Below are 14,701 nucleotides of genomic sequence, written 5' to 3' on the forward strand. Positions count from 1 at the left end.
GCTGAACGCGTTGGTGCCGGCGCTCCCGTCTACTTAGCTGCTGTTATGGAATATTTGGCAGCTGAAGTTCTTGAATTGGCTGGCAATGCAGCACGCGATAATAAGAAGACAAGAATCATACCCCGTCATTTACAATTGGCCATCCGTAATGATGAAGAATTAAACAAATTGTTGTCTGGTGTCACAATCGCACAAGGTGGTGTATTACCAAACATCCAAGCTGTCCTTTTGCCTAAGAAAACAGAAAAGAAGGCTTAAACTATATCTTACAACACTATTTCTTTCGAAATTTTCGAACAACAACCGTCCTTTTCAGGACGATCAATTTATTTGATTAAAGAAAACATACTTCATTTCAAACAATTATTATTTATACAAATATTTCTTTGAAAAACGTAACCCATAAAAATGGTTAAAATTGGTTTACAGAAACCATTTCCAAAATAATGTCAAATGAAATATGATTTGGAATCAAGCACCTCCATCTTCCGGCAATCAGAGCAATTCTACTCCATACGTATTAATTCGGTTACTTCCTACACGTACGTGTAAAACATTCTAATTTTAACATTAGCTCTATTTGAGCAATTTTTGGATTAATTATGTTTTAATATCACATTTACGTTTGAAATAAACAATTCATTATAATCATTATTTTCGGTATATACGTATCCTAATTTATTTTAACTAGTTATATATAGTTTGTATATAGTATAAAATGCAATTAAACAATTCTATATATGGTACAAAAACATGTAATTATATTTAAGACTCATCGCATTAAGTAATAAGTACTCATCTCAGAACAATATTTCTGATATATTACTAAACTGAACAGATTTAGTAAAGAATTATAAAACATTCACATTCACATTGCTTTTTTTAATCGCTTTATGACAATATAACTAACAAAGAAAAGGTTGTATGTAATTCTATTAAATTCATCTTAAATATAGATTTTATTTCATATATTTTGGCGCGTAAATGCAAATAAGAAAATTACTCACGTTCCATCTTCATTCCATTTCGGCTTATAGTTTCTTACTCAATTTCACTCACACTCACACTCACACTCATGCTCATTCGGCTTGGAAGTATATGTATGGATCTTGAGTGTCCTTGGTATGCGTGTGAACTGTACCGGCAATTTTGTCAGTTACTTTTTTTTTAAATAAAAAATGAATGGTATAACAATGCAAGCCTTAAGTATTTTAGTTCACACACCAGTAGGTAGAAATTTTCCCGCCATAATTTTATCTGCTACCAAACGAATCAATAAGATATATAATTTTAAAAGCATGTGTGTTATTAAAAAAAAGTCTTTCTTTCTTTGAAACTTATATTCTGGGTGGTAGGAAACTGATATATTCTAAACAGAAGGAGAATACAAATTATGCTTGCAAAATACTCTTAATTTCCAAATTTTTTTACAATTTAATTCAGTTGAGGAACACATTTAAATATTAAGTGATTGGGGTATAAATAGTATTTCATTATGAAATATCGGTTTTCAATGTTGTTTCATGCTAAATGTTGTCATGCTAAATCGTATTGAGAATGACAGTACATAAAAAAAATTTTAAACAATTATTTGTATAATTATTATAATTATTATAATTATTGAAACTAAAAATTAACCGTTATTTAAATACGAAGATATAAAAGAAATAATTATAAGGAAATATTACATACAACTTTGTTATATTTACTTCTTTATTTATTTTTATTGAGATATATCTATTTAATAAATAATTGGTGAATTCTTAGATATTTCTACGTCTAAAACTAGTTTGATTAAAAGAATAATTTTGAATACCTACATTAAAACATGTTTCTTGAAAACCTAACTAAGAAAAATTTCTAAAGTTTTTTACTTACATTCAACTTCAATTAATTTTTGTCTTAAAATCTTAATATTTGAAGTCAATAAAAATATTTGTATAAATTACAGTCAAGTATGTGTTCAAATGAATTATTTATCTCAAAAAATGAAAATATTCGGGTCCTGAAAAGGACCATTGGGCAATATAGTGTTAATAGTATTGCATTTTTAAACTAATATTATTTATTTAACCTCCGAAACCGTAGAGGGTGCGACCTTGTCTCTTCAAAGCATATACAACATCCATGGCTGTAACAGTCTTCCTTTTGGCATGTTCTGTATATGTAACTGCATCACGGATCACATTTTCCAGAAATACCTTCAATACACCACGAGTTTCTTCGTAAATCAAACCAGAAATACGTTTAACTCCACCACGGCGAGCCAAACGTCTAATAGCTGGTTTCGTGATACCTTGGATGTTATCACGAAGAACTTTGCGATGACGCTTAGCACCACCTTTTCCTAAACCTTTACCACCTTTACCACGACCAGTCATTTTGAGTTTATAATTTTAGTGCAGATAATACTTGTCTATTCAGACTTAAACAGTAAATAAATTCCACACTAGATATGCACAGTATTTATAGAAAAAATGAACAATACAAAAGATATGAGTGACAATGCTTAAACACAACAAATTACTCAAAAATGGCACTCAAATAATTGAGGGTAGAAATAAACAATGTAAAGGATATTAAGGATATAATGAATAATGACTGTTCGAACATGTGAACAGTTGGGATGGGTCATAAGAGTTTGTTTTGAAATTTACACTCTCAACATTTTTTCGTTAAATTAAATTTTATTTAATTAATTGTTTAATTATGGCTCGTACAAAGCAAACTGCTCGTAAATCGACTGGTGGTAAGGCACCACGTAAACAATTGGCTACTAAGGCCGCACGCAAAAGTGCACCCGCAACTGGCGGTGTAAAAAAACCACATCGTTATCGTCCGGGAACTGTAGCTTTGCGTGAAATTCGTCGCTATCAAAAGAGTACAGAACTCTTAATTCGCAAACTGCCATTCCAGCGTTTAGTCCGTGAAATTGCACAGGATTTCAAAACTGATTTACGTTTCCAGAGTTCTGCTGTAATGGCTCTCCAAGAAGCTAGCGAAGCATACTTAGTTGGGCTTTTTGAAGATACTAACTTATGCGCTATTCATGCTAAACGTGTAACCATTATGCCAAAAGATATTCAATTGGCGAGACGTATTCGTGGAGAACGTGCTTAAGAAGCTATTTCATACTATTTAATAAACATCGGTTCTTTTCAGGACCAAAATTATTTACTAAGAGTCACGTATTTTGTTAAATTATATATATTGCATTTATTAATATTTTTTACGCATATATTAAAGGAGTTTTTGAAGCTCTTTGGAAAATTTATTTATCTGATAGCACTAGGCAAATTTTATTTATTGGTTGCATCTTTTCTCGTTCTTCTATGCTCTAAAAATTTGTCTCAGTTATTCTGTTTGAACATTGTTTAGTTTTTCATTTTAACAGTTTTACTTTGTACAATATTTCTCAATTTTCAAAGGACTATTTTTATTTGGACTTACTTTTATACCTTCATTAATTCCTTAAATGCAACAGAACTTTCCTTATTATATCTGAGCTTTATTATATTTAGCTTCACGATATACCAGCAGGAAGATAAGGACTCATTATCAGCTCTTGTGCTATCGTGTTTCGATCAAATTGGTCTCCAAGATGTTATATGCTTTCGTTACTTTATTTATGGTGTGATGTTATTAAATACTAGTACCAAGATCTTAAGCTTATTAATTTGGCTTATATGATGAAAGTTAAATTATATATGAATGATCATGTGTGTATTTGAGTAGTTTTATCCATTAGTGATAGACTTTTTGAAATAATTTAAGAAGTAAAGTTAATATTGTTAAACAATGTTAGTTCACTCTTAAAAATTTTTTGTATTACTAGTTGAGTTGGTATATAAGAAAGAATTGGATTTTTTTCAGCAATCGACTTAAAACTGTGGCAAAACCTTCTTCCTCATTGCCTGGTAACATTTTTCTATTCTAATGAAATTTCAATCGAAAATTAATTGCATTGTACATATTGTATATCACTAAAATTTTATACCATTAATTTAGGTATACTTATTCTATCATAAATTAATCAGAATTTTTCAAAATTTCAAAACTTAAAATAAATAAAACAAACAAATAATTTTAAATAGAAACGTCTAGAAATGCTTTTAATTTTTTATACTACTCGCTTATCATCGATATAGGTATAAACGAGTAATATACGACTAACCATCAATATAATTTAGATGATTTCGTCTGAAAAACAATCTGTGAATATGTAGAAAAGATTGTAATCTTATAGGGAGCCTCTCAACGAAATTGAAATCAAATGTAAATTTAAGCCAATAGCTTCTGGTGATCTTGAGCATATATGTACTTGAGCATATACTATTAATAACAGAAAGTGTTAAATGCAATCCATTGCCAATAGGTGCTATTATGGGCTGAATAGACTCTCGTAGAGGCTCCAGTGAAAAAGGCACTTGAAATAGTGGTAAGAGAAAGAAGGCATAGATCGTGTCTCCGGTGTAGTGATCAAGTTCAGGGAGCACTAACCATACTTAGTGTACGAAACTAGAGAAATCGCGCACACAGTAGAGGTACCTGATGCGATATTCTACTTCAGATCAAAACTTGGTAAGAGATTATTATAGCCAAATAAGTAACATAAATATATAGAATATAATTTTTAGAAAATTTTAAAATGCTTTACATTTTAATTAGGATTTTAGTTTTTCTTTTCATTATTTTAATTACTAAAATTACTGAGGTGTTGGCAGGTAAAAAAGAAAATAAAATTATTCATTATAAACATTACAGATATTTTCTTTCAAAACTGTACAGAATATATAATTTAAAATTAGAAATGGTGTATAATATGCCGTACCTACTTCATTTACATTAAAAATGTTATTGTATATATTTGTAAATAATTCAGTAAAATGTAAAAAATATTACTCGTACGCAGTGAGATGCAACGTGATCATAGATATATTCGAAAAAAGATACCCATTAACGGTGGGAATGTTTAGAACAGCTGCAATAACTGCAAGCTGTTCGGAATTAAATTTCATCCCTAAAAATGTGTCAAGGACAACATATTCACATAAATTTATTTTGAGATATAAATAGTTAAACGTTACTACCCGTATTCAAATTCATGTTTCTATTGTTAAATTAACGCGCCAAAATCCGGCGATATTATTGTGGCAGATGCACATATTTCTGTTACCCTTAGAAGAATTATACATATACAATCTTTAAATGTTTATTGGCATTAATATTCTATATACTTGCAAAAATTTTTTTAACCTTAATGTTAATGTTAAGCGATGCGAAAATAAACAACAGTATTACGTATTGTATCTAATATAGTTTTTGATTTATTTTATTTTTCTGGTTTTAAAATAATTTATTATGTTCACACTTCTTAATCATTTATTATTTTTCCAAAGATTATTTAATAATATTTCATTAAGAAGCACAAAGTATTTGATTTCCTAAAATAATAGCGTTCCTCATAAATATCAAAAAAAAGAATTTAGCACACCACTCACGATTCCATTGAATATAATACGGATAGCTACGCAAACATGTCGGGTTGAGGAAAAATATGGTATCACTCGCATATCAAAACGCTGATTTAAGTAATAACTCAGTTTCGAAGTCAGAGAGACATATAAACGTATCCCAAAATAGAATAGGTGCTGATAGATGTCAGCTCAATTAAATATTTAAGAACACAGTATTACTCGTATCAACAATATCAATTTCCGTATTTTATTTTATTAAAATTTATACGTATGCAGAGATATATCAATCAACTTTGTTTATTTGATCTTTTGAACGGTGCTCCGTTTCTTCTGTGTCTCGATTTTTTGACTTCCTTTAAAATGAAACCGAAGACAGAAAGGAAGTATTTTAGAATTCAACAAATTTATGTAGTTGGGGTGGTTAAGTATGAATCATGAAACAATACATTATTTTTCTGAGGGGTAAGTAAAATTATATGTTCTTGTGTCGAATAACGTTAAGCTTCTACCTCACATACTAGATAGCTCTACACAAAGTATTCTTAAATACCCTTAGCTGTTATATTATACTGCTATATGTATAGTAGTGTTCATAACAATTAAGAATATAATTCCAATGCAGAGGATCTTTTACCCTTCTCTCTTTTTTTTTGTAATTAATGTTTTCAATACCCGTATTTAAAACTTAATTTAATACTTGAATAAATCGACCCAAAATAATCGCAAATTGATAACAAACTTTAGGTTTTTTGTGCTTAAATTTAAAAACTAATTAAGCATATAATATTTCAAAATCCAACATGACGTCCACCATGAAGTCTCGAAACGATTAATGCAATTTTTAACAATAAAAGGCAAATATTCACTCTGCCGTCACTTGAAGATTGTATAATTTTTATCTCTAAGATACGAAATTAAGTCGACTTCACTTTCTGCAATATTTTTACTCATTTTTATTCATTTTTATTTATCTCAATATTTAATTTTAATTTTTTATTTCTTCCTTTATTATGTCTGAAAATACTTGTACGTACAATAAAATAAATATAAATTAATTGCTTAACAAATTCGCTGCACATTGAATAGACATAAATAATGCGACGACTGCAAACTTCGCAAATTATCATTAATCATTTCCCATAAAACAAAGTCAATATTGGTTTAAAAAAAAAATATAAACTCTATAATTGCTTCGATTTCAGTTTAAAAAATTATATAATTTTTGTGCTTATATATATTATAATTATATAATCCACAGCACGAAGATAATGGATTTTTGAGTTAAACAAAAAATGTTAGTATTTTAATGGTGGGTTAAATTAAGTATAATTATAGTAATTAGTGTTGAATTGCTTTTAGCTATAATAGGTTAATTATTGAAATTAAAATTTAATAAATTTAAAAAAAAATTGCAGTCATTTTAAAAATATTTTTTACTTAAGCAAATAGTTTTGAGTTGACCTCGCTCCCGCTCTTTGATTGAATACGCAAAACCTTATCTGATAGGAAATGTAGTTTAGTGTTTATTTTATTTTCAGATGATTAATAAAATATATTATATATATATACGTATATGTAAATATTTGAACATAAAAATATTGTCAAGACTGTTTGCTAATGTAAATAATTGCTCCCGAGAAAAATGAATTACTGCTGTTTGTATTAATCGTGTCTTTAAACAAAATATGAAATTTGATATAAGTCATATAAGCCGTATATGTGACTAATAAATAATTAAAAAAATGAGAAATTGGTTATTAAAAAATACAATGGATAAATGTAAATGATAGTCAGGATATACCAGCTATATAACAATAGAAGGAAACTAACTGAATTTTAATAAAGTTTTTATTATTAAGATTTTTATGCCTATAATCAATGATCAAATTGTATTAGAAAAACATAAGAGTTGTAAGACTGCCACTAGATTCCACTGTTGAAATTATTTTTAAAAGAAAATGACAATATGCTTTTTGCTAAACATTTCGTTAAAAGTAAACTAAATATTTTGAGATAAATGTACTTATCCAATTTTTCAAATAAGAGTAGTAATAATAGTATACTCGATGGTGATTCGATTCTTTTAAAAGTCGCGAAACTTTTTACCCTAAGAGTCAATCTGTTATAGTCGTTAAACTTTCAGCATTCTTGTTATTTATCTAATTAAGTAAAATTGATTATGTTGAATTATTTTTTGCTCCCTCTTATTTATACTCGTATACTCTCACTCTCACTTATTTGAACAAAAAATATCGGTGATATTTTGAAACGTATAGATTTGCGATATAGCTTGATTGAGTAGTATAGGAGGATTATAGTAGTTATAGTATAGTCTCTCCGTTACCAATATAACTTAGTAATAAATGTAGTCGCTAATATTTGTCTAATCACATTAACATGTGGTTAGTAGTACCACATATTGTCAACTAAAAACGTATTAGAGCACATTTCGTCTCCAAAAGTAAGGAGTCTTACTTGATATACAAGCCATTCTGAATGAAATTAGTGATATAGATTGTTCAAAAAGAACAAATTCTCAACTGGTTCGAAGAAAATAATACTGACGAAGTTATATATTCGAAATTTAATACAAATATTGATAATAGAAAATTAACTAACACAATGCATTACCACTTGTTAAATGGTTTCAGTTATGCATTAATCAGAAACTATTTAATAACTATTGCATTTTGATTACGATCATAAACTTATTATATAAAAAGAAATAAAAATTATCTTTATCTTTAGAAAATTAATACTAAACTAAGCAGGCACACCTTAGTGAATCAAACATACGAAAAATTGCAAGTGTTTCCCTTTCCAAAGAAACAGTAGAGAAAAAACTGAAAAAACACCAAGAAAAGAAATCCAAACCAAAACTTAAGTTAAAATTTGCAACCTACGTGCTTGTGTTTAGATTTGAGTCTACTACTTTCAGGTTAACATGTCCATACAAGACATTGTCAATAAATACACAGCCCGACTTATACGCACCCATAATTCAATGTGTAATTGAAACCCAAGCCCACGCTGCATTGCATTTGGCACATCTACGAAATTACAAATGTAAACGATTCTTTAAATGCGCAAAGGTTGACAGTAAAAATTAAAAACCTTTTCCTTGTACGCGATGAACGGCTTCAGAGAGTGGCTGATCGCATTCACCGCAAATGAGCTTTGCGATTCGAAATATATGCGATTCACAAATGCAAATGCAGACAGAAGTGCCAGATTTCCACAGAAGAAAAATAAACAAATTAAATGTTATTAATATAAACCGTCGATAGTTACAAGATTTCTAACAAGAATTAATTTTATTTTCTAAAAATATCTGTTGCTTTCATGTTGATCTATAAGAATGATGTTCTGTGCTTCAATATAATCAACTTATAATATAATATAATCTCCAACGATTTTTCAATCCATCCAAAACATGCCTCAGTTTTCAGTTTTTTTTGAATGTTTCCTTTTGTCATCCAAGGCATCAAGTCATCCAATAGATAATTCAGTTTCTCATCCTTTCGAATCCTTTCCTTTTGTTTATTTAGTAGAAATTATATTCAGTCGTTTTATTGGTATCCTTTTTCATTTTAATATCGTTTCTGTATCATCTACACCTAACATAGGTGTATGGAAAATCACCTCTATGGAAAATTAGTATGAGTAAAAATAACGCGATGATGATAATCATATAATATCAACAAGTTAAGGAAAACAGAAACAGTTTCTGACATTAGTATGATTTTTATGTGAAATAGTGTTTTATATATTTCTAAACATATCTTTTATTTCAGATAAAAGTTAAAGTTTAACTAATAAAAAAAGTAAAAAATACCTTAAAGTTTGAAAAAAAATTTTAAGAGAAAAGTCATACATCTTTAATGTGATTGACAACAAGTAAGATTTATACTTTTGATTATTTGATTTGGTTAGGAAGTAGTGACGGCCTTGTGCCCAAAGGTCACTTAAACTCATCTAATGGCCCGTTGTAGTACGACATATGTATATAAAAACACAGTACCACATATATAGTACCACATAACCCCAATATATTTGATATATTGGGTTTTAGTATTTTTGTTATGGAAAATATATTTTATAATAAAGTATAAGAGAATGATACTTAATAAAATTGGCTACAAGATTTCAGTTATTAACACAGGGATCATATTAGCTTAGTGTTGGGAATGACTTTTATCTCGGACTAATACAACTAACCATTTGCCTAATTCTGAGCTAAGCGCTTAATATTTCAGAAGCTGTCATGTCTTCTCAATGGGTACAATTTCTTATGACGAAGTACATTTTTAGCGGGCCTACTGATATGCAATCTCCAACTTCGTTGTACACCCATGGATTCAATGACTCATTGAAGTTCTGCGTGGGTAAAATCTTATTAACTATTATTGTAGCTTTAACAACATTATATAGTCGGCCTTAAAGTTTATTCTAAAATTATTTGTATTCAACATTTAATTAAATTTAATTTAATTTAGTGTTAATGTTATTTCATTAAAATTCTAATTTGGGAGCATTAAGTTTTTAGATTAATATTATCATATTATTAAACATTATTCATACTTGAATATTAATTTGTATAATTTTTTTGGGTTTAATAAAAAACAAGAGATTATTTTTAATCACTTCAATAAACAAAATCCTATTAACATAATAACATTTCTTAATAGTATTAAGAAAATTACATAAAATTAATTCAAAAAATGATTTAATTTGAAAGTATGTGTAGCTCATAAAATGGGAAAAATGAAATAGGTAAGATACCCGCTTTATACCGACTTACTGATACTGACATTGACATTGACCAATTGAACATGAAAACACAGCGAAGAAATCTATTCAAAATCTTAAAAAAAACTAAGAAATTATTAATAAAAATATGCTGGTATGAAAATTTGACCGAAGTATTACAAAAGAATTAAAACCGTGGAAGGTCACTCCGGCTTAAAGCTGATTTCAACTTCAGTTGGCATTATGACATATTGAGCTCAATTAAAATTAAAATTGAAAACAATTATGAAATTTTTGTTAAAAGACTTTAAGCAGATGTACAGATCGAGCAGGGGTCAATGTAGTGATGGTACTCCAAGCCAAAAAGTACTGAAAGACAAGAAGATATATGAGATCGACATTAAGACAATTGAATTTGTGGTTAAACTGAATGAAAACAATTTGTAGAAACTGCCAATATATTGTATCTTTATTATTAATTATATTGATAATGGAAATTCAAATCTGAAAAGTAATTATGTTTATGACTGTTTATGTATTTTTAAATTAATATTAAATGATAAAAAAAATAAATTAGTTTGTTAAGAAAATTAAAATAGAAATCTAATATATATACATTTTTATTTATGTGCATATTAAAATAAGAAGTTTTATTTAAATTTCAAATTTTATTGTTCCTTCTTTATGATTATTTGGAAAAAGCGAAATTTATTGCTTTACAGCAATAATTTTTCCTATGTTGTCTCACACGTTGACATCAGAGGTGCCAACTGTGACTTAATGTCATTTAAGCCGCTTTTAAACGTTTTTAAGTCAAATGGCGATAAAATATCGCTAAAGTTTATAGCTAAAAATCGAAAGAAAGTAGAGTTGCCTGAATGCCTTACATCGAAATCGAAATTGTACATGGACACAGTGACCATTTTCAAAGTTTTCTTTGGCTTTTGGAAAAAAATCAACGCATTGTCAGCCATAAATATAAGCTGTAGCAATTTTACTGGAATAGCAAATAAAAGCAAAACATCAACATCAACAAATGAATTTGTTGCATATGCCAAATCTAGTAGCAATTCCGATTGCAGTGGTTTGTATCTTTCAGTCCAACTATTTGTTTGTCCATCAACATCGACTATGTCCGTATCTCTGTTGTCGGTCCGTCCAACTGTTCTTCCATGTTTGTGTTGCTTTGACTGCAATTATGATAGTTTGGTTTAGCTATTACTAAGTTTATTGCACAGCAGCAGTCCCAGGTTTCCGACAAGTTGACAAAACTCATTTTGGTTATAAAGTGAAATTCAGTTTACTTTCATTAAAATATTTGTTTTTTTATTTTCATACATATTTTTACGTTTGTCACCAATGTCATTTGTACTGAATTAACTTAAATTTTTTATATCTTTTACTCTATTAGTATTTAGGGTTCCACAGTCAACTCAATACTTGCAAAATAAAAAACGTTTCGAATAGCTTGCTTGCAAATGATTTGGTGGCATCAACATTAAGTTTACTTACACGATGTATCCTATTTATAATATTTAGTTCTGGTTATAATACCAGAAATTATGGATAAGGTTGACGATATTGTACTGACTGGTCGATGAGTAAAAATCGTTACCGAATTTAATAACACCATAGGCATAGTAAATGACTCTAAACAATTGTGTACGAAAAAGCTATCAGAAAAATGAGCGATGCGTTTCCTTACTAATCCTAGAGAAGAAAAATTACGCTTTCAATAATTAAAAAGTCCATTATAATTGCCATGATGGCCTGTTAGTAAAAATATCGCATCTAGGTGTTCCAGGGAGACTAACTAAGATCATCGGCAGCATCCTACGTGAGATGTCATTTGACACAAAAATCAACAGTGCTCTCTCCTCAATCCGATCTATAGAAGTAGAGATTCCTCAGGAATCGCCACTTTCTCCAACTCTCTACAACATTTATACATCTGATATTCCAATGTTAGGTCCCTTGACTCTGGCGTTATATGCTGACGATACGTGTATGGTATACTCAGATATATGTGCTCTCAATATAACCAACGTACTTCATACAAACCTCATTCTGGAGTATTTCCAGAAATGGAAAATAGAAATCAATAATGAAAAAACTAAGGCAGAGTTTATAACGTTTATGTGGAGACAGAATCCGTCAAGAGTGAGAGTGGGTGATATGGTGATAAACTGGGAGGATAGCGTTCAATATCTCGGCATCACGTTGGACAAATGATTTACATGGCTTAAACATGTTCAACTGAAAAGAATTAGCTGAATTTCAGAAATGAAAATCTCAATGCTAAGAACAGGAAACTGATATATATATATATATATGTTAATATATGTTATATATGATAGCTGAGGTGATTCTGCAGAGTCCCGCCTATCTCAGTGACCAATTTGAGTATTCCTGATAATCTTCGTGATTATTCAATGATTGATCTGCAAAGTCCCAAGGTACATTAGGACGAATGACATCCTCAAGGACATCAAGATTAATCCCATCAAAAAAAACATAAACGATAGAACCCTGAAATTATTTGCGAAAACTGACAGACTTACCAACACCGCGTTATCAAATCTTAGAATGGTTATAGGCTCCTCGGAAAGGTATGCAGATCTGAGGTCAATTATTGCTTAGTCTGATGAAGTGATAAACAATAATACAGTAAAGGCGTAAAGAAGAGTTTTGAAAATATCTCGATTTAAGAAAGAGTAAAAGTGCTTAAGTGCACTGGCTCAAATAGCTTCAACATAATATAATTGCCAAATATTTATTTTAATCTAAGCTTACAATATTCACAGGTTTTCCATTTTCAATATCTAAGATAACGAAAGTTTTTGTTAAATAGCTAAAGAACCGTAATACTACACAAGACAATATGTGTTATTATTCTGAACAGAGGGCCTTCACGCAGTACATATTCTCTAAAACAATTTAGACAAAAATTTGGTTTTATTGGCTATGCTCTACTTTTTCCTAATGCAAATTTTGTGATTTGTAGCAAACTCACTGACAATTGCAGTTCATTAGTGAATATTAGTAGACAATATTTTTTTATCTGTAAATGAACTGGCCATAAAAGTCCAACGAATGTATATCATGCTGATAATATATGACATGGTCGTGTTATAAAACGAAAATTACAATTTGTATTAAATCATTTAGTTTAATTTTTATTTAAATGAAAGTTTACAATCGAATATTAAAATGAAAAATATATTTCAATACTTTCATTCAAAATCAATTTGCATCACAGACAAGTTCGACCTAGAAATGAAATTGAAAGAAGTTTCAAACTCTTTGTTATTTGTTTTACAGAAGAAAGTACTTAATAAACTTCATTGATATACCATACTATACTTCTAAGTCTTACTTTGAAAATAAAATTGTATGAGTGAAATTTTAAATTTATAAATTTATAAAATTAAAAAATAAAATAATATTTATTTTATTCTATATATAATTTAGATAGGATATGATCTATACAAATATGTGAGCTGAAATTGAAAGTTTTCTTTATTTTGTGTTTCTTTCAAGCTTACAATAAGAAATTCTATGATATATGAGAAAGAAAGATATTCATATGAACTGAAAAAAAAAATAGACAGATCAAAAATATATCACAGACATAGTGATTTAAATTTTTAAAAGCGAAATCACTACTAAAACTTTACTCTTACAATATCAAAATTGTAATAATAGTTACGACAAAGACAGATATTACACCGATATCTAGAAAAGTAAAAATTGGAAGATGACTCAACATACTCTAATGCCGAAATTCGAGCATGCCTTAAATGAGGCACACACATATGTCTAGTCAGAGGCAAAAGTAGAGGTTCTATGCGATGTGAACTCAACGATTAAACAATAAATAAATAACTTACCTAAAAGATAAATTAAATTTGTCAAGCTCTTTATGATGTTCTTAAAAGTACTTAGGTACACAAACTCGAATAATTATATTATGAAAAAAAAAAATAAACGTTTATTATTACGTTTCCATAGGAATAGGAATAAACGGGGTATTAGCTCCCAACGGAGCGGAGCACTGCGACCAGATTGATCTTTTGTGCTGCAACAGACCCTAACCAAGCAGACGACATTCCGCCTTCCGAATGAAGGCCAGCATGTCTGCCGTTGAGGACCTCCTAGTTTCAGAAGGGGAGAGCAGCTCTCCTCCCAGATCAAGGCTGGGCCGTTTCAAATACAGTATATAAAAACTAAATATTAAGCTTGTTATGTCAGTTTATCTGCGTGAAACATATATATGTATCTACCATAAAAACTGACGATTAAGTTTAAGATGTAGTTAGTCATCTAGATTCAAAATAATTTTATGTACTAATTTATAGACAGTTAAAATTAAGTATATTGGCGATCTTGCTACAAACACTTAGATGGACATGGTGAAAGTCTATTAAGAACCATTAGTTAAAAGAAAAATGACATGTTGATGCTTTAAAAAATGT

The 14,701-nt window shown here is 29.2% G+C and overlaps 2 protein-coding genes across 2 annotated transcripts in view; one reads left to right on the forward strand and one right to left on the reverse strand.

Annotated features, from left to right (window-relative positions):
- LOC119678864 overlaps positions 1 to 2,381 on the reverse strand; it is a 25,008-nt gene extending 22,627 nt beyond the window's left edge. The window contains exon 1 of the mRNA XM_038090942.1: positions 2,096 to 2,381. Within this exon, the coding sequence (XP_037946870.1) occupies positions 2,096 to 2,381 (286 nt within the window). The remainder of the gene's footprint in view (positions 1 to 2,095) is intronic.
- Positions 2,382 to 2,709: 328 nt separating this feature from the next.
- Positions 2,710 to 3,120, forward strand: LOC119678870 (histone H3). The gene has a single exon (XM_038090951.1). It carries the CDS (start codon positions 2,710 to 2,712, stop codon positions 3,118 to 3,120), a length of 411 nt encoding a protein of 136 aa, XP_037946879.1.
- Positions 3,121 to 14,701: the final 11,581 nt, after the last annotated feature.

This window comes from Teleopsis dalmanni, chromosome 2 (assembly GCF_002237135.1).
Source record: "Teleopsis dalmanni isolate 2A chromosome 2, ASM223713v2, whole genome shotgun sequence".
Classification (NCBI taxonomy): Eukaryota; Metazoa; Arthropoda; class Insecta; order Diptera; family Diopsidae; genus Teleopsis; species Teleopsis dalmanni.